This window comes from Bufo gargarizans, chromosome 5 (assembly GCF_014858855.1).
Source record: "Bufo gargarizans isolate SCDJY-AF-19 chromosome 5, ASM1485885v1, whole genome shotgun sequence".
Taxonomy (NCBI): domain Eukaryota; kingdom Metazoa; phylum Chordata; class Amphibia; order Anura; family Bufonidae; genus Bufo; species Bufo gargarizans.
In genome coordinates this window covers 398,887,973-398,914,772 of record NC_058084.1, presented here as the reverse complement: position 1 = coordinate 398,914,772, position 26,800 = coordinate 398,887,973, and the positions used below count along the sequence as shown (strand labels likewise).

Genomic DNA, 26,800 nt, shown 5'->3' with positions numbered 1-26,800 from the left:
GGTACAGCCGGTCCCCCCGCACTCAGCTCTAGAGCACGCGGCTGTTTTATGAAGTTTCCCGTCCCCAACATCTGGACACCCCCCACTCCTATACCAGTGAAGAGGCGGTGGTGTACCAGTCAGGGGGGTGCTGCAGCTGTACCACCAGTGAGGTGATCTCCCTGAGCACTGCCTGTATATATGTGCAGGGCCTGGGCGCGGGGTGTGGTGTGCGGGTCACGCAGAGGGCGGAGCCGGTCCTCCCCCCGCACTCAGCTCTGCAGCACGCGGCTGTTGTGTGAACTTTCCCCGACCACAACATCTGTACTTATTACCGTGTACACATCTGGACACCCCCGCCATGGACCGGGCCACCGCAGCAGGACAGGTGAGGAGGACCCCGACCCCGCACCGTGTCCACTCCACGTGTGTGAGGAGAATCGGGTAGCTCCGGATTTGGCGCCACTGGAGAGAAGGCGCGCCGTGTGCGGGACGTGGCTGGGGAGCTGATGAGGGGCATGTGCCCATCCGTGTGCCGCCACCGCACTGTCCTAATCAGCCACAAATGGCACCGAGCTGTAATACGGCTGGGGCCGTTGCTCATAGCGACCAGTCAAAGGCAGGGTTCACACTACGTTTTCAGACTTGTGCCCTACCACTTATGATGTAGATTGTGTCCCCTCCAGGCGAATGCCAGCCAATAGGGATGTGGGTTATTCATGGAAAAAAAAAACTTTAATGGGGGCGGTTTATTAACCCCTTCTAAAGGGCCCTTTACACCCCTGCCAGGAGGCAATCACCGGGAACATCGTGTGTGTTCCAAACATTGCTTTCATGTCAGTGATTGCCCCTGTTGTATGGGGCGAGGGATCGCTGCTCCCCATAGAGATTCATTATTTGAAACGATAACTTTTAGGCTACTTTCACACTTGCGGCAGAGTGATCCGGCAGCTGCCTGCTGGTGTTCTGTCAGAAAATCTTAAATCGTCAGATTCCCTTACTCCACGTGACTGCTGGCGGTGTGCACCTCCGCGCAAGCGCAATACCAGGGCATGGGTACTTTAAAATGACAGTGAGCGTTGACTTGGGCTACTTTCAGACCTGCGCTAGGTGCGGACCTGTCTGGTATCTGCACAGACGGATCCGTACCTATAATGCAAATGTTGGTATCCGTTCAGTACGGATCCGTCTGCATCACTTAGTTTAAAAAAAAAAGTCTAAGTCAAATGGATCCGTCCTGATTTACATTGAAAGTCAATGGGGGACAGATCCGTTTACAATTGCACCAATATTGTGTCAATGTAAATGGATCTGTATCCATTGACTAAGGCTACTTTCACACCTGCGTTTAGGTGCGGATCCGTCTGGTATCTGCACAGACGGATCCGCACCTAGAATGAAAACGCTTAGATCCGTTCAGAACGGATCAGTTTGCATCACAACAAACAAAAAAAAAAAAATTATTTTTTTTGTTCATGATAATGCAAACGGATCCGTCCAGACTTTACATTGAAAGTCAATGGGGGACGGATCCGTTTGAAAATTGAGCCATAGTGTGTCATCTTCAAACGGATCCGTCCCCATTGACTTACATTGTAAGTCTGGACGGATCCGTTTGCTTCCGCACGGCCAGGCGGACATCCGAACGCTGCAAGTAGCGTTCAGGTGTCCACCTGCTGAGCGGAGCGGAGGACAAACGGTGCCAGACTGATGCATTCTGAGCGGATCCGCGTCCACTCAGAATGCATTAGGCTTGTGAGAGCCTTCAAACGGAACTCGCAAGCGGAGCCCCGAACGCTAGTGTGAAGGACTGATCCGCACGGCCAGGCAGATACCAGAATGCTGCAAGCACTATTTTGGTGTCCGCCTCCAGAGCGGAATGGAGGCTGAACGGAGCCAAACTGGTGCATTCTGAGCGGATCCTTATCCGTTCAGAATGCATTGGAGCTAAACTGATCCGTTTGGGGCCGCTTGTGAGATCCCTGAAAACAGATCTCACAGGCGGACCCAGAAATGGCATTGTGAAAGCAGCCTTAGGGGTAAGGAGATCTGACTGTTTTTTGTCTTGTTAAATCTCCTTACCCTCACTACACAGCGCACTTCAGATTCATTGCTGGCTTCAATCCGCACATGCACAGTGTGAGGGTAAGGAGATTCAACAAGACAAAAGACCGTCAGATCTCTTTACCCCTGAGTGTGCATGCGTGGTTAGGTGCACGCGCAGTGTCCATAAGTCAACGCTCACTGTAATTTTAATTACCCATGCCCTGGTACTGTGCTTGTGTGGAGGTGCACACCCGGGGTAAAGGAATCTGACGATTTAAGATTTTCTGACAGAACACCGGATCTGTCAAAACGTATGCCAACTGATGGCATTTGTAAGACTGATCAGGATCCTGGTCCATTTTACAAATGCATTGAAATATCGGATCTGTCTTTTTTTTTTTTTCATGATTAGACCGGAAGGACGGATCCGGCATTGCAGTATTTTGAATGGCTGATCCGGCACTAATACATTCCTATGGGAAAAATCCGGCATTCGGGCAAGTCTTCAGTGTTTTTTTTGGTCGGAGATAAAACCGTAGGATGCTGCGGTATTATCTCCATCCTGAAAAGTAAAAAAGACTGAACTGAAGACACCCTGATGCATCCTGAACGGATTGCTCTCCATTCAGAATGCATCAGGATAAAACTGATCAGTTCTTTTCCGGTATTGAACCCATACGACGAAACTCAATGCCAGAAAAGAAAAACCACAAGTGTGAAAGTACCCATGGGCTACTTTCACACTTGCGGCAGAGTAATCCGGCAAGCAGTTCTGTCGCCGGAACTGCCTGCTGGATTCGGCAAAATGTATGCCAACTGATCGCATTTGTAAGGGTACTTTCACACTTGCGGCAGGACGGATCCGACAGGCTGTTCACCATGTCGGATCCGTCCTGTGGCTATTTCGCCATGGGGGCGGAGCTCCGGCGCAGCACGGCGAAAGCCGCCGGACTAAAAACGTGCAGTAATTTTAGTCTGGCGGCCTTTCGCTGTGCACCGCTGTGCTGCGCCGGAGCTCTGCCCCAGTCCCCATTATAGTTAATGGGGACGGAGCGGAGGTCCGGCGGCACGGCGAAATAGCCGCAGGACGGATCCGACATGGTGAACGGCCTGTCGGATCCGTCCTGCCGCAAGTGTGAAAGTACCCTAAGACTGATCCTGATCAGTCAGAAAAATGCTGTAAAAAAAAAAAAATATGAATGCCGGACCCGTCTTTCCGGTGTCATTCGGCAAAACGGATCCGGCATTAATTTTTTTTACCTTCGGTCTGCACATGCGCAGACTGGAAGGACTGATCCGGCATTCCGAATGCAACACAAATGCATTCCTATGGGGAAAAAAAATGACGGATCCGGCATTCAGGCAAGTCTTCATTTTATTTTATTTTTCGCCGGAGATAAGGGCTCTTTCACACTTGCGTTGTCCGGATCCGGCGTGTACTCCATTTGCCGGAATTACACGCCGGATCCGGAAAAACGCAAGTGAACTGAAAGCATTTGAAGACGGATCAGTCTTCAAAATGTGTTCAGTGTTACTATGGCAGCCAGGACGCTATTAAAGTCCTGGTTGCCATAGTAGTAGTGGGGAGCGGTATACTTACCGCCCGTGCGGCTCCCGGGGAGCTCCAGAATGACGTCAGAGCGCCCCATGCGCATGGCTGATGTGATCCATGCGCGTGGGGCACCCTGACGTCACTCTGGAGCACCCCGGGAGCCGCACGGATGGTAAGTATACTGCTCCCCCGCTCCCCACTACACTTTACCATGGCTGCCAGGACTTTAGCGTCCCGGCAGCCATGGTAACCATTCAGAAAAAGCTAAATGTCAGATCCGGTAATGCGCCGAAACAACGTTTAGCTTAAGGCCGGATCCGGATTAATGCCTTCAATGGGCATTAATTCCGGATCCGGCCTTGTGGCAAGTGTTCAGGATTTTTGGCCGGAGCAAAAAGCGCAGCATGCTGCAGTATTTTCTCCGGCCAAAAAAAACGTTCCGGTCCTGAACTGAAGACATCCTGATGCATCCTGAACGGATTTCTCTGCATTCAGAATGCATTAGGATAAAACTGATCAGGATTCTTCCGGCATAGAGCCCCGACGATGGAACTCTATGCCGGAAGAAAAGAACAACGCAAGTGTGAAAGAGCCCTAAAACTGTAGCATGCTGCGGTTTTATCTTTTGCCTGATCAGTCAAAATGACTGAACTGAAGACATCCTGATGCATCCTGAACGGATTGCTCTCCATTCAGGATGCATTAGGATAAAACAGTTCTTTTCCGGTATTGTGCCCCTAGGATGGAACTCTGTGCCGGAAAAGAAAAACGCTAGTGTGAAAGTACCCTAAGGCTATTTTCACACTAGCGGCAGGATGGATCCGACAGGCTCCACCCTGTCAGAGCCGCCCTGCCGCTATTTTGCCGGACTGCTGCTCCGTCCCTATTGACTATAATGGGGATGGGGACCAGAGCTCCGGCACAGCACGGCGAGAGGCCGCCGGACTAACAGTACTGCATGTCCGACTTTTCAGTCCGGCCCTGTTCCCAATTATAGTCAATGGGGACAGAGCGGCGAAATAGTGGCAGGACGGATCCGACAGGGTGAACAGCCTGTCAGATCCGTCCTGCCGCTAGTGTGAAAGTAGTCTTTAGGCGGCTGGATTAGCAGATACTGGATAACTCTCTGATCTGTGTGGGTCCCAGTGTTTGGGCCCCCACCGAGCCTGAGAAGGGGGTCCTGTTCCTCCAGTCTGATGGAGCTGTACTCGGCCATCTTCAGCAGTCCTATAGAGAATGAATGGAGCTGCAAGGGGCATGCTCCACCTGCCGCTGCATCACAATGGGTCCTCTTTTCTTGGGATTGTTGGGGGTCCCAGCGGTAGGACCCCAACCAAACAGTTGGTTACCCCCTGTCCTTCTGAAGGTGTTGTCTGGGCTACAGACATTGACATATCCTTAGGACAGATCAACCATATCAGATCACTGAGGGGGCCGCCTCCCGTTACCCCCGCCTGTCAGTGGTTTGAAGAGGCGTCCTCGTCAGTGTTTACCTGCACGCCGCCTCCCTGTAGCAGTGGAGCAGTGTAATTACAGCTTCCTGTCCTAGTCACTTGAATGAGAGGTACAGCGGTCATTACACTGCTGTAGGGGAGACATCGTGCATGTAAACGGCGAAGAGGACGCAGCGCTTCTACCAGTGCCGCCGCCCCTTCAAACAGCTGACTGGCGGAGGTCCTGGGAGTCGGACACCCACAAATCTGTCATTAATGACCTATGCTGGGGACAGGCCCATAATATCTTTATTGCAGACAACCCCTTTAAGGGAGTGTCCACATGGGAAAGGTCTGCTGTCCGTTGTCTGCAGCCGTATCGGATGTAATGCAGCAGAATCCGCACTAAATGGTCCTGATTTTGTTGTAGTGTAAATGCTGCGGGGATGCCACAGATTTCCCTCTGCAGAGCCACAGTGTATCCTTCCCACGTGGACGTACCCCAAGGCCACCTGCACATGTTGCAGAATACGTGTGTTTTTTTTCTGCGCAAATTCATTGTAGAAAAAAACGCAGCTTTGTACAGTACCAGAAAAGAGGATGGGAGTACACAAATGTCATGTACACTTTTTCTGCAGAACATGGAAATTTATGCGGATCTTATGCGCATACAGAGCAGACAATCTGCTCCAAAACTACATTTAAAAAAAAAAAACGCACCATTTATGGGCAGTGGCAGGGGTGTGATGGCATTGGCGCCATCAGCCCTGGAAAAATTCACTAACCTGGCGTAAATGAAGCCTGAAGTCTACTCCGGTCTGGGGCTGGAGAACACGAAGCCTGCGCGCACTATCCGGCAACACAGGTGGTATCGGAGACCGGTGTAAAACGCCATTCTTTGATAAATGACCCCCATCGTGTATATTGTATGCGTGACAATTGACCTGCCGTGGGGATGTTTAAATCTTCTGCATGTCAGTTGTTTGTCTGTGTCCGATATATAATTATATATTTATTATACTAGCAGAAGGACGCGGCTTCGCACGGGTATATTTCATCTATTTCATTTTAATGTTTTTCTTTGTGTCGTTAAAAGATATCGACAGTATCCCCCATAAGTGACCTCCACAATTCCCCCACACCTTAACACTGACCCCCCCCCCTCACAGTCCCCTGCCACTTTAAAATGGGACCTCCACAGCAGCCCGCCCCTTTAACAGTGAGTTTCACAGCACCCTACTCCCTTGACAGTGACCTCCACAGCGCCCTGCCCCTTTAATGCTAGTGCTACATGACGACATGTGTCATGCGACGTTTTGTCTCATCAATTTTTATAATGATAGACTATGGTGTCATACTGCGACACCGTAGTCTCAAAAAATCCATCCAAGATGGATGCATGTAGCAGTGTAGTTGTGCCCTATTGTCGTTCTGTAGCCCTAGCCTAAAGCTGACCTACAGCAGTGAAGAAAAATGGCTGGGTTTTTTGGAAACCTGGAGTAAAACTGTGTGTATGTGGAGACTAAGGCCCCTTTCATACGGGCGAGCATTCCGTGTGGGTGCAATGCGTGAGGTGAACTGAGGCACTGAATCCGGACCCATTCACTTCAATGGGGCTGTGCAGATGAGCTGTGATTTTCACGCATCACTTGTGCGTTGCGTGAAAATCTCAGCATGTTCTATATTCAGCATTTTTCACGCAACGCAGGCCCCATAGATATGAATGGGTCTGTGTGAAAATCGCATGCAAGTGCAGATGTGGTGAGTATTATAATAATTTTTTTTTTTTTTCCACGCATGGTTGCTAGGAGACGATAGGAATGAAAGCAACCCCGGACCCCGTTAAAGTGTATTCACTGTATGATTTCTATTTTTTTTCCCTTATGGTTATAGGGGAAAATAATAGCATTCTGAATACAGAATGCTTAGTAAAATGTGGATTGAGGGGTTAAAAAATTAACTTGCCTCATCCAATTAATCGCGCAGCCGGCATCGTCGTCTTCTTTCAGGGCCTGCGCTGACGTCACCGCGCTCACCACGTGGTGAGCGCGATTACATCATCAAAGGTCCTTTTGCAGATCCTGAAAGAAGGCAATGCCGTCTGCGCGATCAATTGGATAAGGTGAGTTAATTTATTTTAACACCTCAATCCACATTTTACTAAGCATTCTGTATTAAGAATGCTATTATTTCCCCCTATAACCATGTTAGAAGGGAAAATAATAATTAAATTAATAGAACACCAAACCCAAACTTCAGTGAAGAAGTTCGGGTTTTTTTCACGCACGTGCAAATTATCAGTGTACACAGTGGGTCACATTTACAAAGATGGTTTTTTTTCTTGCTGGTCTCTGTTAGTGCCCCACAGTCGATTCACATAAAACATTGTTTCAATACTGTAGGAGCGAGCGCTCCGAACAGTTTTAGAATGTATTGGCTCCTATGAGCCGAAGTTATTACTTTGCAAAGTCTTGTGAGACTTCGCAAACTAATAATTTTTATACTTTTTATATTTTTTTATTTTAATACTCTTTCCGTACAGTATTGAAATAAAGTTTTATGCAAATAGACTTTGGATGTTTCATCCAAAGTCGATTCGCTCATCCCTAATTATAATAATTGGTGGCACAGTGCACCCCCCACCCCAGTATTATCTTCATTGCTGGCAGTGGCCACAGGGTCCCCTCCTCCTCAGTATATTCAATGGTGGCGGTGGCAGCTTCTGATCGGGGCCCCAGCAGTGTAATCGTGGCGCTCCGATCGGTTACCAGAGCAGCCAGGACGCTACTGAAGCCTTCCATGGCTGCCATGGTAATCTCCCTGCTGCTGTGTGCACAAAGCACAGTGCAGCAGGGACAATGTAAGGCTACTTTCACACTGCCGTCTCTGGGTCCGCCTGTGAGATCAGATTTAAGACTTGACTTACACTTAGACTTTTTTTTTACTTAGTTGTGCAGACAGATCCGTACTGAATGGATACCAGCGTTTGCATTTATAGGTGCGGATCCGTCTGTGCAGATACCAGACGGATCCGCACCTAACGCAGGTGTGAAAGTAGCCTAAATCAGAACTAGTGCGGCACCTGAGGGCCGGGAGCCGACTATGTGATTCTGCAGCCAGCTCCCAAGCCCCCCAGTATTAATCATTGGTGGCAGTTCCCATCGGAGCCCCAGCAGTGTAAGCCTGGGGCTCCGATCGTTTACCATGGCAGCCAGGACTCTACTGAAGCCCTGGCCGCCATAGTCTGCTCCCTGCTGCTCTGTGCACACAGCAGCAGGGACAGTGTGAGGTTCTATTCACCCTGATAGAGCTCTATTAGGGTGAATAGGACAAGGGTTCTAGTCCCTAAGGGGGCTAAAAGTTAGTAAAAAAAAAAAAAACAAACACCAAAATATTAAGTATAAATGAAAAAGAAAGATTTACAAAAAAAACCTACACGTTAACAATAAACATTCATTTTCAGCAGATTTGTGTAGGAGTTTGTTTTTTTCAAAAATGAAAATTCACAGCATATCGGTATAAATTATCGGCTATCGGCCTGAAAGTTCACAGATTATCGGTATCTGCTCTAAAAAAAATCAATATCGGTCGATCCCTAGTAAAATCCTATTCTCCCTAATAGATCTCTATTAGGCTACTTTCACACTTGCGTTCAGAGCGGATCCGTCTGAGACGGATCCGCTCATATAATGCAGACGGTGGCTCCGTTCAGTACGGATCCGTCTGCATTATAATGTTAAAAAATTTCTAAGTGTGAAAGTAGCCTCAGACGGATCCGTCCAGACTTTCAATGTAAAGTCAATGGGGGACGGATCCGTTTGAAGATTGAGCCATAGTGTGTCCTCTTCAAACGGATCCGTCCCCATTGACTTACATTGTAAGTCTGGACGGATCCGCACGCCTCCGCACGGCCAGGCGGACACCCGAACGCTGCAAGCAGTGTTCAGGTGTCCGCCAGCGGAGCGGAGGCTGCTGCCAGACTGATGCATTCTGAGCGGATCCGCATCCACTCAGAATGCATTAGGGCAGTACGGATGCGTTCGGGGCCGCTTGTGAGCCCCTTCAAACGGAACTCACAAGCGGACACCCGAACGCTAATGTGACAGTAGCCTTAGGGGGAACAGCAAAAAAAAAGTTTCAATCACCCCTCTCACAATTTTACATATAAAAATATAAACACAATAAAAAAAATATATTGCGTATCGCCACTTCCAAAAAAGTTTAAACTATTAAAATGTAAAAAATCTCCTATGCGGTGAACGCCGTAATAGAAAAAAATTACACGCGATTTGGCTTTTTTTTTTTTTTTTTTTGTCACCCTGTCCCCCTCAAAAATAGGATAGGACTGTGGTTTTTTTTTTTTCTCCCAAGCTGTGCGCTGCGATTGGCCAGCGCTGCAGCCTAGGAGGAGGAGACACCCAGCAGAACAAGGGCAGACTCCGCCTACTATAACCAAGTCCCCGAACATACCGGAGGACATAACGGGAGAACGGAGCGGCGCCCAGGGATAATAGTAAGTGCAGCGAGATCCCTGGGCGCCGCTGTATATGGCATGATACTTAGTTCACAATGTTTTTCCAGGTGAAGGGTCTTCTTTAAATGCGGAATGCACACTGCTTTTTCTTTTTTCCTTTTTTTCTTTTTTTTTTCCGCATGGTATTGAGTATCGCAATACTTTTTTATGACCTTGAAATTGAATAAAAATTTTGGTATCGTGACAACCCTAGATGACAGCTATCTCTGTATACACACTTACGCAGGGAATGCTATCAATCTCTGATATCCCCTGCCCTGTGAACAATTGAAGTCAGAAAAAGCAGAGATATAAATGTATAAATTACAAGTTTTACTGAATGTTTTTCCCAAAAAACTAGATCTCAATCTGCTCAGCTCCTCCTGCTCTATAACATCTTTGACAACCCCTTCCGGGGAGCTATTGCTCATAGGTAACACTCCCACTTTACCACTACTTAGAGGGTGACAGTTGGACTTGTATCATGAAACAATGGGAGGTCCAGGTCCCGCTCGATACTTCCCGATTAAGCATATGCGTTATAAACGGCCACTAACACGCGTGTTGTCACTCCCTTATGGAAATATTAAAGAAGGATAATAAATGATGGGTTGTCTGTGTTCTAAGAGGGAGGAATGGGGGGTGTCGAGGAGGGGAGGTGACTGTATTTTCTGTGTGGGGATGTGTAACCTAGCGGCGAATCATGACTTCATACTTTCTGAACGCTGTCTGTGCCTGACTTACAATATCTGACTTTTCCTTTAAAAATCCCCGTACAACTATATGCAGCGAGGCATTGTGTTAGGTTTTTGACTACTTTGGCTTTTTTTTTTTTTATATTAAATATAGACCAAAGTACATATTTTAAAGTGAGGCATTTTAGTTTTGACGGGACTTATGAACAGTTTAATGAGACTCTTGAAAATCATCGAGGGGAGTCCTGAAACGTTTTTAATAGTCGTGATGGGGGGAGGGGAGTAGCCTTTTGAAATTCAGCAGTAAGTTTTTCTTAATTAAAGCCCATCAGTTCCCAGCATTACATGGGGTGAAGTACGTTGGCTCTTTGTTCCTAATCAGTAATTGTGATCCCCCTGAAGCTGGCTCCTCGGGAGCAGAGGTTGAAGGGGGGGGGGAAATAATTTAGGGCAGAGTATGCGCAGCAGGGACGTGGCACAGCAGCACAAAGGCAAAGGAGCTAATGCAGTTTCTCTTGAAAGTAATTTTTCATTCTTTGTAAAAATGGCTCACAGCTCCTCACAAATATTCTTCCATTAAGTCATTAAAATGTTACATTTTCCAGTGCTTCAATTTAACCTCATAGAGATGTGGAAGTAAAATGTCTTCACAGGTAAGCTCAGCCGCTCCCCGGCGTAACTAGCGGCTTGCGGCAGACCCCGGGTGAGGCCGACTCCTTGAAGTTAGGCAAAAAGTATAGAGCTGAATAGAGGAGCTCACAGTACAAGCCACGTAAATGGTTTGCAGTGGGAGGAAAATGAGCGTTTCTTCTGCTGCCTCTGTAACTCTGCATTGGCAAAGCAGGCCCCCTAAATAGACAGGTGTGCACATTTGTATAGTCTAGGAAGAACTTGACACAGCAAAAAAAAAGTTTTCTAAAAAAAAAAATAGAAACCTGAGAAATAACTGAGACTATTATATCTAGTGCAGGGTTTCAGGGATAAAGCCAGTTTGATGTGCAGTTGTGCGTCTGATCACCAGAATGAAAGGGGTCATCTAAAGTATTAGGCCCCGTTCACACAAGCAAGTTCCATGCATCGGACTCGCAGTGTGTGTGTCGGGGTAAGCACCTGTCCTGTGCTCCCAGCACTGACTGGATTGCATAGAATTGTATTGATTTATGATGCTATGTAACCCTTAGGGCTCATGCCCATGAATGTAAGGGCTCCCTGCCTGTGCTGCGGGCCGCAAATTGCAGTACGCAGTGCACAGGCCACCGGCCGTGGGGCATCCGCAGCGGATCGCAGACCCATTCATTTGAATGGGGTCCGCACTACAAAAAAGTAGTGCATGCACTACTTTTTTGCTGTGCGGAGGCACGGCCAGAAACGCCACGGAAGGACACCGTAGTGCTTCCAATCTGTGCTTCCGCACCGCATCTCCCGGATTGGGGACCCAAAGTCACGTCCATTTTCTCAGTCTGCTCCAAATTTAAAGAGGTAGGCTCATCCTAGACATTGGTGGCCTATCGCCCAGGATAAGCCATCAATCTCAGATAGGTGTGGGTCCCACCTCTGGGACCTACTGCTATCTCCAGAACAGGGCCCCCATGGTGAAGGAAGGGTGCGCTCTCCATTGATTGCGGTTGGAGTTCCAAAAATAGCAAAATAAGTGCGCTCTGCTATTTAAGTCCCATAGCAGTGAATGGCGGGTGGCCACGAATGCTGGCTTCTCTCCGTTCACTTTGGGGAGCCCCATTCTGGAGAGAATTGTGGGTCCCAAAACTATCTGACACTGACGGCATATCCTAGCTATCCATGTCCGCTTTAAAACGGGTTTTCTTTGACTTTAATAGTGATGACCCTATCCTCAGGATAGGTCATCAGTATCTAATTGGTTGGGGTCAGACACCCAGCACCTCCGCTGATCAGCTGTTTGAGAAGACTCTGGTGCTCCGGTGAGCACAGCGCCATACATTCTATAGTGGCTGTGCTTGGTATCACAGCTCTGCCCCACTCACTTCTGGGGCTGAGCTGCACCTAGGCCACTAGATCGATGAATGTGATGTCACTGGCCTATGGAAACTTGAGAGAAGGCCATGGCGTTACTGCGAGCACTGGTGCGTTTTCAAACAGCTGACCGGTGGGGGTCCTGATTGTCGAATCCCCACCGATCTGATACTGATGACCTATCCTAATAGGAAAACCCCTTTAAATGAATGAGGAATGCAGCTTTGCACAGTGAGGTAATGTCTTAGCAGGGGTTAGAAGTCACAAGGTTTTGGAACACCAGTCGTCTCTAGTAACTGAGGTGCTTCATTTATCACTGCAGAGTTCAGATCTTGTGGTCAGTGATTGAATGCGTCTCGGAGCAGGAGGAAACCGCTGCTGTTCATTTAGTGGTAGCAGAGGTCGGCAAATATCTTTGAGAGGAAAAGTATATTCTAAACGTTAATTTTTGGCCTTAGTTTCTCAGTGAAGAGATTGTGTGCAGTGATTTTATAGCGCAGAGCTGCTGGGACTCCACGTGCCTCCTGGGGATACTTCTATATTCTCTGAGCACCGATTCCAAGAAGGTCTAGTAGACCCCCCCCCCCCCCCCCCATTATGGCTCCTTACCACACCGTTGTAATCTGGCCGCGTTCATAGCAATGTCGAGACTGGGACATAAGCCAAGTGTGTAATTAATCTAAAACTCTTTTTTTGTGTTTCTTCGATCTACAGAAGCGACGCTTTAATCCTAAATCCATGACGGAAGAGCTACATAGAATATTCACTGAAGACGGGGCTTCAGAGAATGAAGATTTTGAAGGCTTCTCACAGAAAGATATGGAGGATCAGGTGGGAAGGAAACTGATTTCTGCACGTCTCTGATGTTTGTGCAGCACTGGTTTTAATAACTGAGGTACATCCACAGGTGGTAGAAAAATCTCTAATTTCTGCACTAATTTTATATACCGTATTTTTTGCTAGAAAATCTGGTGGATGGGAAAAGTGTACTGCTACATGTAGAGGACGCTGATAACGCCTTTACAGTCTTGCTCTCTGGAAAAAGACTTGTGTAACTCTACGCATGAGACTTTTTTCGGGCTGGAGCTTCGTGTTTAGTCCCTGCCGCCCGCACCATTAGTGGGAGGAACTGAACAGACTGCACTGGTGCGGGGCTTCAGATGACGGCGGGAGTCCGTCAGTGAGCGAAGCCAGGCTCCTGCTGTAACCGCCGACACTGGAGAGAACTTCAATGCTAGCCACTTAACTCTTCAGAGTCAATAGCGATTGTTGCATCTAGGTAGTTAGAGGGACGGGGCTCCTTCTGCCACCATCGGACATTGCAGCAGGGGCCTAACTAGACTGGCTATTAGATGACGCAATAGGCAGTCTGTCACTAGTCCAGTGATGGGCTATAATGCATTATAAATACTGTCCCCTAGTAGGAATAAAAAAATAAGTTGCAGGTTAATAATAAAACATCCGAAGTTGATTCGCATAAAACTTCGTACTAATACTGTACGGAGCAGGAGCTCCATACAGTATTAGACCGTATAGGCTCCGATGAGCCGAAGTTATTGCTTTGTGAAGTCTCGCTAGACTTCACGTAATAACTTCATAAATTAAAGGCAATCTTTCATCAACTTTATGCTGACCTCACTGAGGGCAGCATACAATAGTGACAGAAATGCTGACTTCAGCGATGTGTCACTCATGAGCTAATAGTAAGTGGTTGCCGAGAACCAGCTTTATAATTATTACAGCCCAGGCCTTGAAAAGAGTCAAATCTACCTGAGAAGAGTCCTGGTTATTCCCAATCTCCCCGTCCTTCTGCTGATGGTTGGCAGTTCTCTCCTAGAGAGAAAGGGAGAAAACTAGGTAGAAGACTGCCAGTCATCAGCAGGAGAGCAGGAATTCATGAATAACCAGGACTCTTTTCCAGGCCCAGTCTGCAATGATTGTGATGTTGGTTCTCGGCAACCACTTACTTTTAACTTTTAAATAACAGACCGGTGAAATCAACTCACCTGTCTGTACTTTATGCTCCCGTTAGTATGGGCAGCATAAAGTTGATGACCGGTTCCCTTTTAATGTGTACTAGAAAAAAACATTTCCCAAACTCTGGTTCGGTTCCAAGGTATCACAGTTCGTACAGTATTAGAACAAAGTTTAATGCGAATCGACTTCGGATGTTTCATCCGAAGTCGATTCGCTCATCCCTAGTCGTTAGTTGCGGCCTTAAAAATAACAAATAGCGCTTAAAGAGGACCTTTAGCTAGAATAAAAAAAAATGTAAACTAAGTATACAGACATGGAGAGTGGTGCCCAGGGATCTCCCTGCGCTTACTATTATCCCTGGGGGTTGCTCCGTTCTCCCGGTATAGGCTCCGGTATCTTTATATGTTCGGCTTAACTTGGTGGAGCCTGCCGGCGTCTCCTTCTCTCATGCTGTAGCGCTGGCCAATCGCAGTACTCGGCTCATGGCCTGAGAGAAAAAAAAAACCTCTCGGGCTTCGAGCTGAGCGCTGCGATTGCGCTACAGCCAGAGAAGGAGACGCCGACAGGCTCCACCCAGTTGAGCCTCCACCCAGTTGAGTATGAAGATACCGGGAGAACGGAGCGGCGCCCAGGGATAATGGTAAGTGCAGGGAGATCCCTGGGCGCCGCTCTCCATGTCTGTATGCTTAGTTTAGATTTTTTATTCTAGTGAAAGGTCCTCTTTAATGTCTTATTACATACTCCTTTTCTGCTGAAAATAGTCCTCAACAGTGCTAACAGGAGTATTTTTATTCTTCTGGAACAAAAATAGTGTGACCTCTGGCTACATGTGAACACCACTGGAAGTCTGGGGCTAAAGTCTTAGCTGAGGCCATGGTTTTGACTTATCCCTTTTTCAGGTTGCTTATTCTTGGTTGGTTGTCCTTCTACTCACTTTAGGCCTCTTTCACACGAACAATACGGATTGTGTCAGGATGCGGTCAATAAAATTCTGACGATTTCAGTCAGTTTTGTGACTGTCTGCGATTGCATCCAGTGTTTCAGTGAAAGCAGTATTGTTTCTCCTACTGTACCAGCTTGTGTCAAGCAGACGGCTGTGTTTAGCGTAGTATTGGTCTTTGTATGGAGACCACGAGCTGACCACCCATGGTACATTTCATAAATTTTTCTGTTCAGTTACGAAGATCACAGATCAAACGCTTTCTGTAGATCACCGAGCATTACTGTGTCCTATGTTTTTCTCTTAGGATGTGAGTGATGATGATCACAGAGAAGACGTGCTCTCAGACAGTGCAGAGGAATCCCTACCGCTTAAAAAGAGAAAGTTTGGGCTGCGCATTGCTCTGCAGTTTCCCAACAAGAGGCTTTCAAATCAGGGTAAGAAGCCTTCCAGTACTCCTAAAGTGACGCCAGTCCAGAACAGAAAGAAGGAGACTGCAATAACCGGAAACAAGAAGGATTCCGCACCTGGTTCTGATGGAGAGAATGTGTCTAACCGGGAGAATTCAAACGCCCTCGCCAAAAGAGCGATGAACATTAAGGAGAATAAAGCCGTCGTAAGTATTGCATCAATAGGTAAAGCCATTATCATAAGTGTTCACACACAGCACAAATGTCTGACTGAAAACCTATTCCACATCCAAGGAGCAGCAGCAACTGCGTGGATTTTTACAAACCCTGTTCAGAGCTATGGAAGAAATGTAGAAATTTCGACAATAAATCTGCTGCTTATCCTAGTAACGCACATGGTTTTTTTCCTCTCGCTTTTTTAGCATTTTGTGTGGCGTTTTTCCCTCAGTGCATTTTTCGAGGCGCAGCATGCTCTGTGTTTGATGTTTTTCTGGCTATTTTCCCATATGCATCTCTAAGACTCGTATAAAAATTTTTTTTTTTTTATTAGCCCATTATGGCCCTTTTTACAAAAAATGTTCTCCAGGCAAACCCCTGTAAAATTCAACATGCCTAAGCAGAGATGGAGATGACAGATTTGGCCTTGTTTTCTATTGTGTATAGCTAGATCCAGACTGTGTGAAAGAAGGCTGAAATTTAGTAACTCTAACCCCTTTAAAAGTAACCTGGACAGAATTTTGAACTTAAAATTAAATCGGGCACAATTGCACCACGGTTTTCCCTTGCGCCCATGACGGGGCCATTGAGAGACCGCCTCCATCCAGGACAGGAACTTTCGTAGTGAGCTTTTAAGGAGCGGCTCTGCCCCTATAGCACCAGTTCCTGTCCTATGGATAGGACTTTAAAGTGGAGAGCTAGAGTTAGGCTGCAGGAGCCCCTGATGTGCATAGTTTATAGGGGTTACCTGGTGCGGCGTAAGATTTCGCTAGGAGGCGCCTGCTAAGTCTGGGGCAATCCATCTGGGTCCCGAACTTCTTTTTGTCGGGCCGGTGTTCCTGGGCAGTCCCAGCAGGGTCACTCTAATATAATATCTGATTCCGAATCTTCCAATGAGAATTAGCAAGATGAAATCCTAGATGATTCAAACTCTTCCTCAGACAAAGAAACCGCGGGTAGACCTTTTTTTTATTTTTGTGAGGTCCTTAAAGTTATGGCTACAACAGTTAGAATCCCATATCCAGAATAAAACCTCCAGAGACCAGCTGCTAGGGGTGTTTCCAACCATCTTTAAAGCGGTGAGCTTTATTTCGGATGCCTCAGCTGACGCATGAAGATTAAATGCCAGGTCAGCAGCTTTATCTAATTCAGCTAGGAGGGCCATTTGGCTTAAGGGGTGACCTGATGACACAGGTTAAAAAAATAGGATTTGCTCTATCCCGTGCCAGGGAGATTTCCTTTTTGGGTCGGTTTTGGATGACCTTTTTGAGGAAGCCTCGGACAATAAAAATGGTTTTTCTGTTTCCAGACCCCCTAGAAGACAACATTTTTTTTTTCACAGAAACTGAAAAACTTTCAACAAAGCAGACAAAAAGCAAAATAATTGGAAAGAAAACAGAGGTAGAAAGGATAAGGAACTCCTCTTTAATACCCAGTCTATTTCAGGGCCTAAGTCTGGTCAACAATGACTGTTACTGTCCCGTGGGGGGAAGACTTTATTTTATTTTTTCTCTTTTCTCGGGCTTTGGAAAGAATCTCGGCAAGCCCCTGGATAATTGGTAACATAAAGGACTTTTTTCGGCTAGAGTTTCACTCCCCACCCCCACCAAAAGGCTAAAAATTACAAATCTAGTTCCAAATTCTGTGAAGGACTTGGCACTAAAACAAGAGGTCTGTTCCCTTTTTATTTCCCGTTCACGAGGGTGGCCCACGACTCAGGCGATCATTTAGAATGATTATAAACCTGAGACTTAAATCAGTACCTCAAATACAAAAAGTTCAGAATGGAATCTGTACAGTCTGCAATAAAACATCTATTCAAAGACTGTGTAATGGCTACCATAGACATAAAGGATGCCTACTATCGCATCCCAATTCATGCCGATTTTCTAAAATATCTGAGTAGCTGTGTCTATGGAAGGTCAAGTTCATCATTTACAATACAGAGCCCTTCCATTTGGATTATCATAAGCCCCCAGGCTTTTTAAGAAACTGATGGCAGAGGTTATGGCCCACAAAAGGGAAATGGACATTCTGGTTATTCCTTATTTGGACGATCTTTTAGTGGTGGCAGATTCCGTAGATCTTCTACCCTCTCGTCTTCTAGAAATGATAGAAATTCTAGTGAAACCTGGGTGGCAAGTAAATTGGGAAAAGTCAAACCTGACCCTTTCTCAAGAATGTGTGTTTCTAGGGCTGATTTTGGATTCTGTGAATCTGCATTGCATCCTCCCTCAGCGCAAGATATCTTGGATAAGAGAAGACGTGCAGACTGGTAGCCTCAAAGAATCGAACTATCAGGCAAGGGATGGCAGTATTATGAAGAATGACCTCCACAATACCTGCTGTGAGTTGGGCCCTGTTTCGCTCCAGGACGCTTCAGTGGCAGATTCTAAGAGTGGCAGGTGTCATTGTCCCTGCTGGATGCTCCGCTTCCTCACCCCTCAGCTGATACAGTCCTTAACCTGGTGGCTAGAGCCTTCAAATCGGACTCTGGTTTCCCATGGGTTCTACAGGAGCAAGTAACAATCACCAGTCTGATGCCAGTCTGACCGGGTGGGGATAGGGTTTGGCGATTATCAAAAATATTCCCACGATAACGATATTAAGAAATTTATCGCAATAACTATGTATATCGCGATAAATGCCAATTTAGAGAAAAAAAAAAACACTCAAAATATGTACTCTTGTTTCCTTGTTGCCCCCATACATTAATATCTTAGTTGCCCACCAAGATCAGGTCACCGTTCCCCACCCCCCCCCAATGACAGGAATAGCACGAACCGTGCCAATTGAGGGGTAAATTGCCTCCGTTTGCGGGATTGCTGTTTCCTGTCATTGAGACCGGGTGCAGGGTATGTGATACGGCCGGCACCCGCAGTCTATATTTTTATTGAGGATAATTCTCATTGGTGGCGCAGCGGCCACAGGCCCCTCCTCACTATTACCTTCTCAATGGTGGCGCCCTCCAGAGGAGCAGGTAAGGTCAGCTTGGTACAGTTTACACACACCTCCTCTCCACGCAGGCACAGAGAGGCAACAAGCTTAAAGAGCCTTTTCACTGCCGCAGTGAAAACAGCGCTGTCTAAGCCCAGGTATCTGCCACCAGCTTCTCGTTTGATATAAACCCGGTCTGCTAACTGGATTATATAGGGTAAGAAACCAACCCGCGGTAGCTTATAACTAGGCTGAAACATGGACGTGGGGGATTTGTGATCGAGATACAAGATGGCACAAGATTAAATTATATATTTAATTGCCTTAAGGGCTCACTAGATATAACACAATATACATAGAGGATATATACATTGGTCTGAGTTTACAGATACAGGTGATATAGTTACAACAGGTTTCAGCAGAGCGAAAGTCAGTTACCAGTTAAGATGAAAGTTCCTTTGCTGTATTCACATGGAGGGCAGTGATGTCAGCTGGTTTCCAGATCTCTGCAAACACATTTGCACGGTGACCCCCTTTCAGAAAAAGATGCCGCCCGCTGGCTTGCATGGGCTAATGACCTGTAGCTGGCCGCTCCCCTCCCCGCATATGGGTAGGGTCCACCCCTCCTACCCTATAAATCCCCTTAGGGCTCATAGCCCCAGACCAGAATGTCGCAGGAAGATGGTTCCGGGCCCAATTAATCCACCTGGGTTCCGGCTACAACTAGAGTCCAAACTTGGTACCGTTAGTTGGTTTCTGTGGGGAGATATGGATATCTCCCTTCCTTGGCATCCCATTCTCAAACAAAGACCATGGGCACGTTCATCGTGGCCACCGGGACCCAAATATGTATCCAGTTTGTGCCTGCGATGGCCGGGCGATTCATAATTCCTTATGAAATGTAGGTGCCAACATGTCTGGGAGGTATCATTGATCCTGGCAAGGGCTGATACCTCCTGCTGGGGTTTTTCCTGCAGGATCATGCTAGGAGTTTTCTGCTATCTGGCTGCGGCTTTGAAGCACGGCCCCCCCTGTTGAGCTTGATTTCCCCTGCCATCTTTCAGCAAATGGTGGGTTTCTACCTAAAGTGGTCTCTGTTTCATAGATCCCAAGATATTGGTCTCCCATCTTTGTGTCAGTCCCCAAAGAACGAGAAAGAAAAGGAGGCTCCGTTGTCTTTAAAAGATGCCTGTCTGAATATTTGAAAGTCACTGGAGGAAATCCTCTAGACTGTTTGTGCAGTTTGCAGGAAGAAACAAGGGTAATAAGGTCTAGATTAGAACTTTAGCCGGATGGATAGTGGGTGCTATCTCTTTAGCCTCAGCAGGTGAACCTCCACCTTTGGAACTTGGGGCTCGCTCAACCAGATCCCCTTCTTGGGCAACGATGGCTGATGCATCCTTAGAACAAATTTGCAGGGCTGCTACCGGCAAGTCTCTGTACCTACTTTTTTTTTCTTCTCGACATTACAAGTTAGATTTAGGCCTCTTTTACACGGGCGTTGCGGGAACACGCGTGATTTTTCCGCGCGAGCGCAAAACATTGTAATGTGTTTTGCACTTGCGTGAGAAAAATCGCGCATGTTTGGTACCCAAACCCGCTTGGGATCGGTGTTCTGTAGATTGTATTATTTTCCCTTATAACATGGTTATAAGGGAAAATAATAGCATTCTGAATACAGAATGCATAGTACAATAGTCTCCTAGCAACCGTGCGTGAAAATCGCACCGCATCTGCACTTGCTTGCGATTTTCACACAACCCCATTCATTTCTATGGGGCCTGCGTTACGTGAAAAACGCAGAATATAGAGCATGCTGTGATTTTCACGCAACGCACAAGGGATGCGTGAAAATCACCGCTCATGTGAACAGCCCCATTTCTGAATGGGTTATGATTCAGTGCGGGTGCAATGCGTTCAACTTGCGCATCGCATCTGCGCGGAATACTCGACCGTGTGAAAGGGGCCTTAGACAAGTTCTCGCAATTAATTGCTGCTATAGGGGCAGAGCCTCTCTTTAAGAGCTCTCCACGAAAGTTCCTGTCCTGGATGGAGGCGGTCTCTTAAGGGCGTTGTCATGGGCTCATGGAAAAATTGCCGTTAAGTGTAATCCTGAATTTTTCACAAAGGGGCTTTTTGCAAAAGGGGATTCAGAAATACAAAGAGTCTGCATTTGAGCAATAAATAAATAAGTTACAGGGAGCGGTGGGTTACAGTTAGCGTTTTGGCAATCTCATTTATGGTAGAATTTACATCCTGTTAGAAAGTCTGGGATATTACAAATCCCATTATATAGGCAATAGGAAAAAAAATTGCAGAATTTTCTGTATTTGTGGAAAATTTCACCAATTACAATGCAAAAAGTAAAATGTCCCGTGGAGTGATTTTCCTCTGATTCTAGGCCCTCTGTCTTGCGGAAAATATTCACTGCATGTAGATATAGCCTTAGAAGTAGCAGACCTACACGATTGATTATGTTAAATTATGGAGTATACCGTTGGCCACAGTAGATGGTGACGGTAAATGGCCCTTTTAGTCCTCAAATGAACCATTTAAATTTTTTTTTTTTCCTTTTTGTTCTAGCTTGCTCAACTTCTTGCAGAGCTGAACTCCATGCCTGAACTGTTTCCAGTGAAAACCACTACCCCTTCTGTAAGTTGCTACCACTATGAAATGACTGCTTTTGTACTCTGGGACAGGTGAATTATAAGATATAACTTTTAGTTTACGCTTTTATTTAGAAGCAGAAAAAGACAAGCCGTCGATCATTTTCTGAAGGTCCCATTGAAAGGCGCACTAATCCAACACGCAGTGCTCGACCAAAAGAAAATTTTGCGCTAGAGAATTTTACTGCTTCTGCTTTGCAGTTTGCGGAGCATCTCCAGAAGTATGGTAAAAGTGCATTCAGGCGCCCCTTGAGTGATGTAAGTATCAAACAGTAAGAAGTGGATTTCTTCATATGTTAAGGCAGGGTTTCACAACTCCGGTCCTCGGGACCCACCTACCAGTCTGGATTTGAGACTATCCCACAGAATGAATACCTGTGGTAAGTCCTGATGCATTGACACTAATTATATCACCTGCTCAATACTAAGGAAATCCTGAAAACATGACTGGTAGGTGGGTCCCGAGGACCGGAGTTGAGAAACCCTGTGTTAAGGGGACCGGTCGCCATGAAAATTAATCAGCAGGCAGAATATTATAGCAGTAAGAAGAGCAGAGCAGAGTAGTACATAGTTTTGTTGGCATAGTTTCAGTATAAATTGAATTCATTAATTTGACATCCTGCTTGTTCTGAGGTTTAAAGTCAGGACTGCCTCCCTATTGGTGATTGACAGCCTTCCATCTATGACTGTATACAGGATACATGGATTCGTACCCACATTGGTTGAGAGCGCCTGTCATATGGATGAGTGGGCCAGAGAATGCCAAGAAATAATTCCCCAGACCATAGTGCTGCCACCACCAGCTTGTGTTCTGATGTTCCTTGCCTGACCCACCATCATCCATCTGTTCGATGAAGCTGAAAATGTGACTCGGAGAACAAAAACCCTTTGCCAATCAGCAGAGGTCCAATTCCAAAATGGCCGTGGAACTTGAAGTCTTTTCTAATTTTGTTAGCAGAGGTGCAGTGACCATCCCTCTCCTTCATAGTAACATAGTTTTATAAGGCTGAATAAAGACATCTGTCCATCTAGTTTAGCCTGTTATCCTTCAGAGCCCTATATGCAGTATGGTTGACTGAACTCTTTTAGACACACATCTGGTAGCCCTATCTGGTTCATTTTTGGCAGTGAGCTGCTCCATTGTAGCGTGTTGGTCCACCCTCATGCACCTTTGTAGCTGACGTTCACCTCACATAAAGGTACGTGGTGCTTCACATTTTCCTTGTTGCTTGTTTGCAGTGGTGCCATTTGTCCACTCAACACACTTTCACCACAGCAGCGTGCGAATAGTTCCCAAACTGCGTTGTTTCAGAAATACTGATGGCCATCCATAATCGTCCCTTTTTGCAACTCTGATAAAATCACTGCTTGTACCCATGACGGCAACGAGGAATATGTGAGCAGACAGCCTATCACACACCTTATATACCCACCAAGCCAGCGGCTTCCTTCATGAGCTACGCGCTGCCAGCGTTGAAAATAGGACTGAGCATATAGTAGACAATGGTGTTGCATTTAGATGTTTTTTTTCCGGTTTGTTTGTGCATAAAGCTTTATTGCCTCAGAATACACTTTAGTTCTACCTTTTATTTATGTATTTTGAAGTTTAATCCTTTATTTTTATTTTGGGGTATATTAGGAAGATCGTGAAGAAATTCGGAGAAGGAGGAGGGCATCAAAAAGCAACTATCGTGCTGTAGAAGACATCACAGAAGAGGAGTTGGACAACGTTGCAGTGACTGTTAAAGATAAAACTTATGATAAAATCTTGGTAAAATACTATTTCATCTTATTAGAATAGCATTTTGGCAGGGATGTCAAACCTCTAGGGCCCTTCTAGAATCTAGGCCCCTTCTCTAGAAGAATCTAAAGAAGTCTTCAGAGCTCATGGTATTGGATAGAATGTTAGTTTGTCTTTTATGGCAAGTTTAGAGTGGTAAAATGACATGACAGGTTATCATTAACCCCTTAAAGAGTAACTGGTAACTGCACCCTCATAGATTATTTATTATATATATATATATATATATATATATATATATATATATATATATATATATATATATATATATATATATATATTTTTTCAGCCCCATATCAAAACAATACATTTCATTTAACTCTTCTTAGATCTAGCTGTCCCCTCAAAGGCTGGGTTCACACCTGAGCGTTTTACAGCGCGTTCCTACGCGCTGTAAAACGCTCAACAAGGAGAAACCAATGATTCCCTATGGGAATGGTTCTCACCTGGGCGTTTTACAGCGCGTACGATCGCGCTGTAAAACGCCCGACGCCCCAAGAAGTACATGAGCTTCTTTGGGGCGTCTTGTCGCACGTTCCCGTACATAGACTTTCGGGAACGCGCGACAATGGGCGTTCGCTTGTCTCTGTATGCGCGATTGCAAACGCCCGTACAATCGCGCATACAGAGCACTCCTTTCAGAGCGCTCAGGTGTGAACCCAGCGTTAAATCACTCTACTTTGGTTCTATAGGCTGTTATCTTCAGCTCCAGGGACGTTGAAGGCTGGTTTATGCTTGTGTTAATGGCGTCTGCAGAGAGCTTGCACTCCTTGTCCTTGCTGAGAGTGCAGGCGCTCCCAGCGGATTAAAATGAAGACTGCTGTGTCTGTGCAATAAAGGAACCAAAGTTGCACTGTGTGGGGTTGAGTGTCCACTATCTACATACAGATATAATTAATAGCTGGAGGAAGGAAAATACTATTTTTATGTTGTTACTACACCTGCATTTATATTTCATTAATGTCTGGTTGGTATGAAAGACACATATTTGGCCTTTACAATAGGATTTTGTGATATTCTTTACACCCTTTTCTAGGGAAGCACTTGTCACCAGTGTCGTCAGAAAACAACCGACACAAAAACCTTCTGCCGCAATCCTGGCTGTGGGGGAGTCAGAGGACAGTTTTGTGGGCCATGTTTAAGAAATCGCTATGGTGAAGATGTGCGGGAGGCACTTTTGGACCCTGTGAGTAACAGCTGCTGTAAATAGACATCTGCTTGTCACTTATTTTACGTGCAGAACCTTTGCCATCTCAATAGGCAATGCAGCACATAAGTCACAGGACACAAGTGACTTTTTTCTTGCATTGTCTGTCTATTTCTTCCTCTACCTAGTAAAAATAAACTTATTTGTTAATTACACTGTTCAGTTGTGTACATTTTGCATCTGGAGAAGGTTGTATATTTTTCTTTTGCATTTCTTAGGGTACTTTCACACTTGCGTTAGATGATTCCGGCAGGCAGTTCCATTGCTGGAATTGCCTGCCGGATCCGGAAATCCATATGCAAACTGATAGCATCCGGAAACAAATGCTGATCCGGTTGAAAAATGCATTGAAATACCGGATTCGGTATTTTTTTTTTCCCCGCATTTTTAAAGGTCTATGCATGCGCAGACCGGGAAACCGGTTCAGGTTTTCTGAAACACTTGGTACCGGATCCGGCATTAATACAATGAAATTCAATGAAAATGAATGCCAGATCCGGCATTTTGGCAAGTGTTCCGCATGCTGCGGTATTTTCTTCGGCCAAATACCGTAAGAGGGACTGAACCGAAGACCTTCTGATGCTTTCCATTCAGAATGCATTAGGATAAAACTGAAGCTTTTTTTTTTTTTTTTTTTTTTCTTCCTGTATTGAGCCCCTGTGATGGAACTCAATACCGGAAAACTTTAACGCTAGCTCTTATCCTTATCATGTTCTTTGCCATTGCTATTGGATGTTCATCTTTTCTTATTCAAGTCCTCTATACTTTTCTCATAGGAATGGATTTGCCCTCCTTGTCGTGACATCTGTAACTGCAGCTACTGTCGTAAGAGAGATGGTCGCTGTGCCACAGGAATGCTTATTCACCTGGCAAAGTTTTCTGGTTATGACAATGTCAAAGAGTATCTTGAAAGGTGAGCAGTGGACACTGGTGTTTTAGAAATGCGTGATAAATGCCATATTTTATTCATCTCATTCCTTCCAGTGCAATTACCCCAGAAAACTGTTACACTGATGCCCCAAGTGTATATAACAAAGTAGTGGAACCTCTGATTATACAGTGATTATTCTTTATTTACAAACAGTAATGTAACTCCCGTACATGCCTCCATCACATGGCGGGGAGACGTGAAGATTGTTCCTTATTTACAGCAAATTACAAAGTGCTGACCCGAGGATCATCAGCTCGCCACAGTTTATACCTGATATAATTTTAGTATAATACAAAGCAATAAATATTTTAAGTTATTAAAAAATGCTTAGGGAAACATCATCCAATATAGTATTTCATTTTAAACACAGAGTACATGTTATAATTTTTTTGGTAAATGCTGTTCCTGCGCCTTTATTTTTCAGCTTACAAATGCGGCTGGCGGAAGACGACTGAATCTGCCCCTTAAAGAAAGAGCTGATGGTATAACAGTGCAGTGCAATGCATTGTGGCTTAGTCACGTGTTCACTAAGCTCAGATTTGACATCCCAACTGTTGAATAGAAGAGTATTTCATTTGGCACCTTTTATTAGTTTTTTTTAAAGTGTTCCTGATGCCTTGCTGATACTACAGCTAGATATTCCTTATTATGAGGTTATTTGTGTTGCCATGTCTTTGCCTTTTAAGATGAAAGAAGTAACCTTAAGGGGGCGTCAGCTGGATTTTACACGCCTCAAGTTGTATTTTAGACTTTGAGATTCTAACGATGGGTTTTAATGGCAGGTTTCTACTTACCCCGTGCTGGTTTGATCTTATACTGTAGCTGTAACAGTTGCTTAGAATCATTTTACTGTTCCTATAGAACGTTTTATCTGCAACTTCTGCCACTTTGATTTATGTTTTTTCCCCGATGCCTATAACCTTGAATGTTTTACTGTAAATGCTTTAATTCTTTTAGAGTTCTCTATATTTGTATAGTTTTTATATATGATGGATGTAAATTCTTGTCTGGAACCTGGACCAGAATTTGTAATACTCAATTTATACTTTCTTGAAAGTGATTTCAAAAGGCAAGACAATTTATCATGAGGGAAGTTAAGGTCTGCCTGATTTCCACTATGCTTCATGTGGTAGTTGATTTAAATTAGGAGTATCTGTTTAATGTAACACTTGTGTCTAGAGATGTTGCTCCAATTTTTGTACACCACCTGCCAATAGAAGAAAGACTGTCTTTTTAATGAGTTGCAGTTGATAAAGTGGGCACAGTTAATAACGTGTACTGCAGATTTAGCGCCCATCTGTTTTTCTCAAGTGGCGAGAGTGACATAGCACAAAGAATCGCAACTTTTTTTTTTCTTCAAATGAGGCATGTACCAAAAAAATAATAAACTAAATGTGACTTTAAACTAGTTTTGTGGCACAAATGGAATGATACATTTCCACTAATGGTTTTGCTGGCCAGTGACATGTACTAAATAAAAGCTTAATGCTAGTTCACACAGTGCTGTT

General features: G+C 45.4%; 1 protein-coding gene across 1 annotated transcript; it reads left to right on the top strand.

Moving 5' to 3' along the window:
* Nucleotides 1-225: 225 nt before the first annotated feature.
* On the top strand, nt 226-26,795 carry CDCA7L (cell division cycle associated 7 like). The gene is made up of 9 exons (XM_044293254.1): nt 226-367; nt 12,922-13,038; nt 15,432-15,740; nt 21,271-21,339; nt 21,429-21,611; nt 22,993-23,124; nt 24,191-24,340; nt 25,138-25,274; nt 25,717-26,795. Exons 1-9 carry the CDS (start codon nt 341-343, stop codon nt 25,745-25,747), a joined length of 1,155 nt encoding a protein of 384 aa, XP_044149189.1. The 5' UTR covers nt 226-340; the 3' UTR covers nt 25,748-26,795.
* Nucleotides 26,796-26,800: the final 5 nt, after the last annotated feature.

Excerpts from the sequence above, each read along its gene's own strand:
- CDCA7L (XM_044293254.1), top strand. The coding sequence starts at position 341 with ATGGACCGGGCCACCGCAGCAGGACAG. Across the intron at positions 368-12,921 it reads GGGCCACCGCAGCAGGACAG|AAGCGACGCTTTAATCCTAA; the intron begins GTGAGGAGGACC and ends TTCGATCTACAG. Across the intron at positions 21,340-21,428 it reads TGAAAACCACTACCCCTTCT|AAGCAGAAAAAGACAAGCCG; the intron begins GTAAGTTGCTAC and ends GCTTTTATTTAG.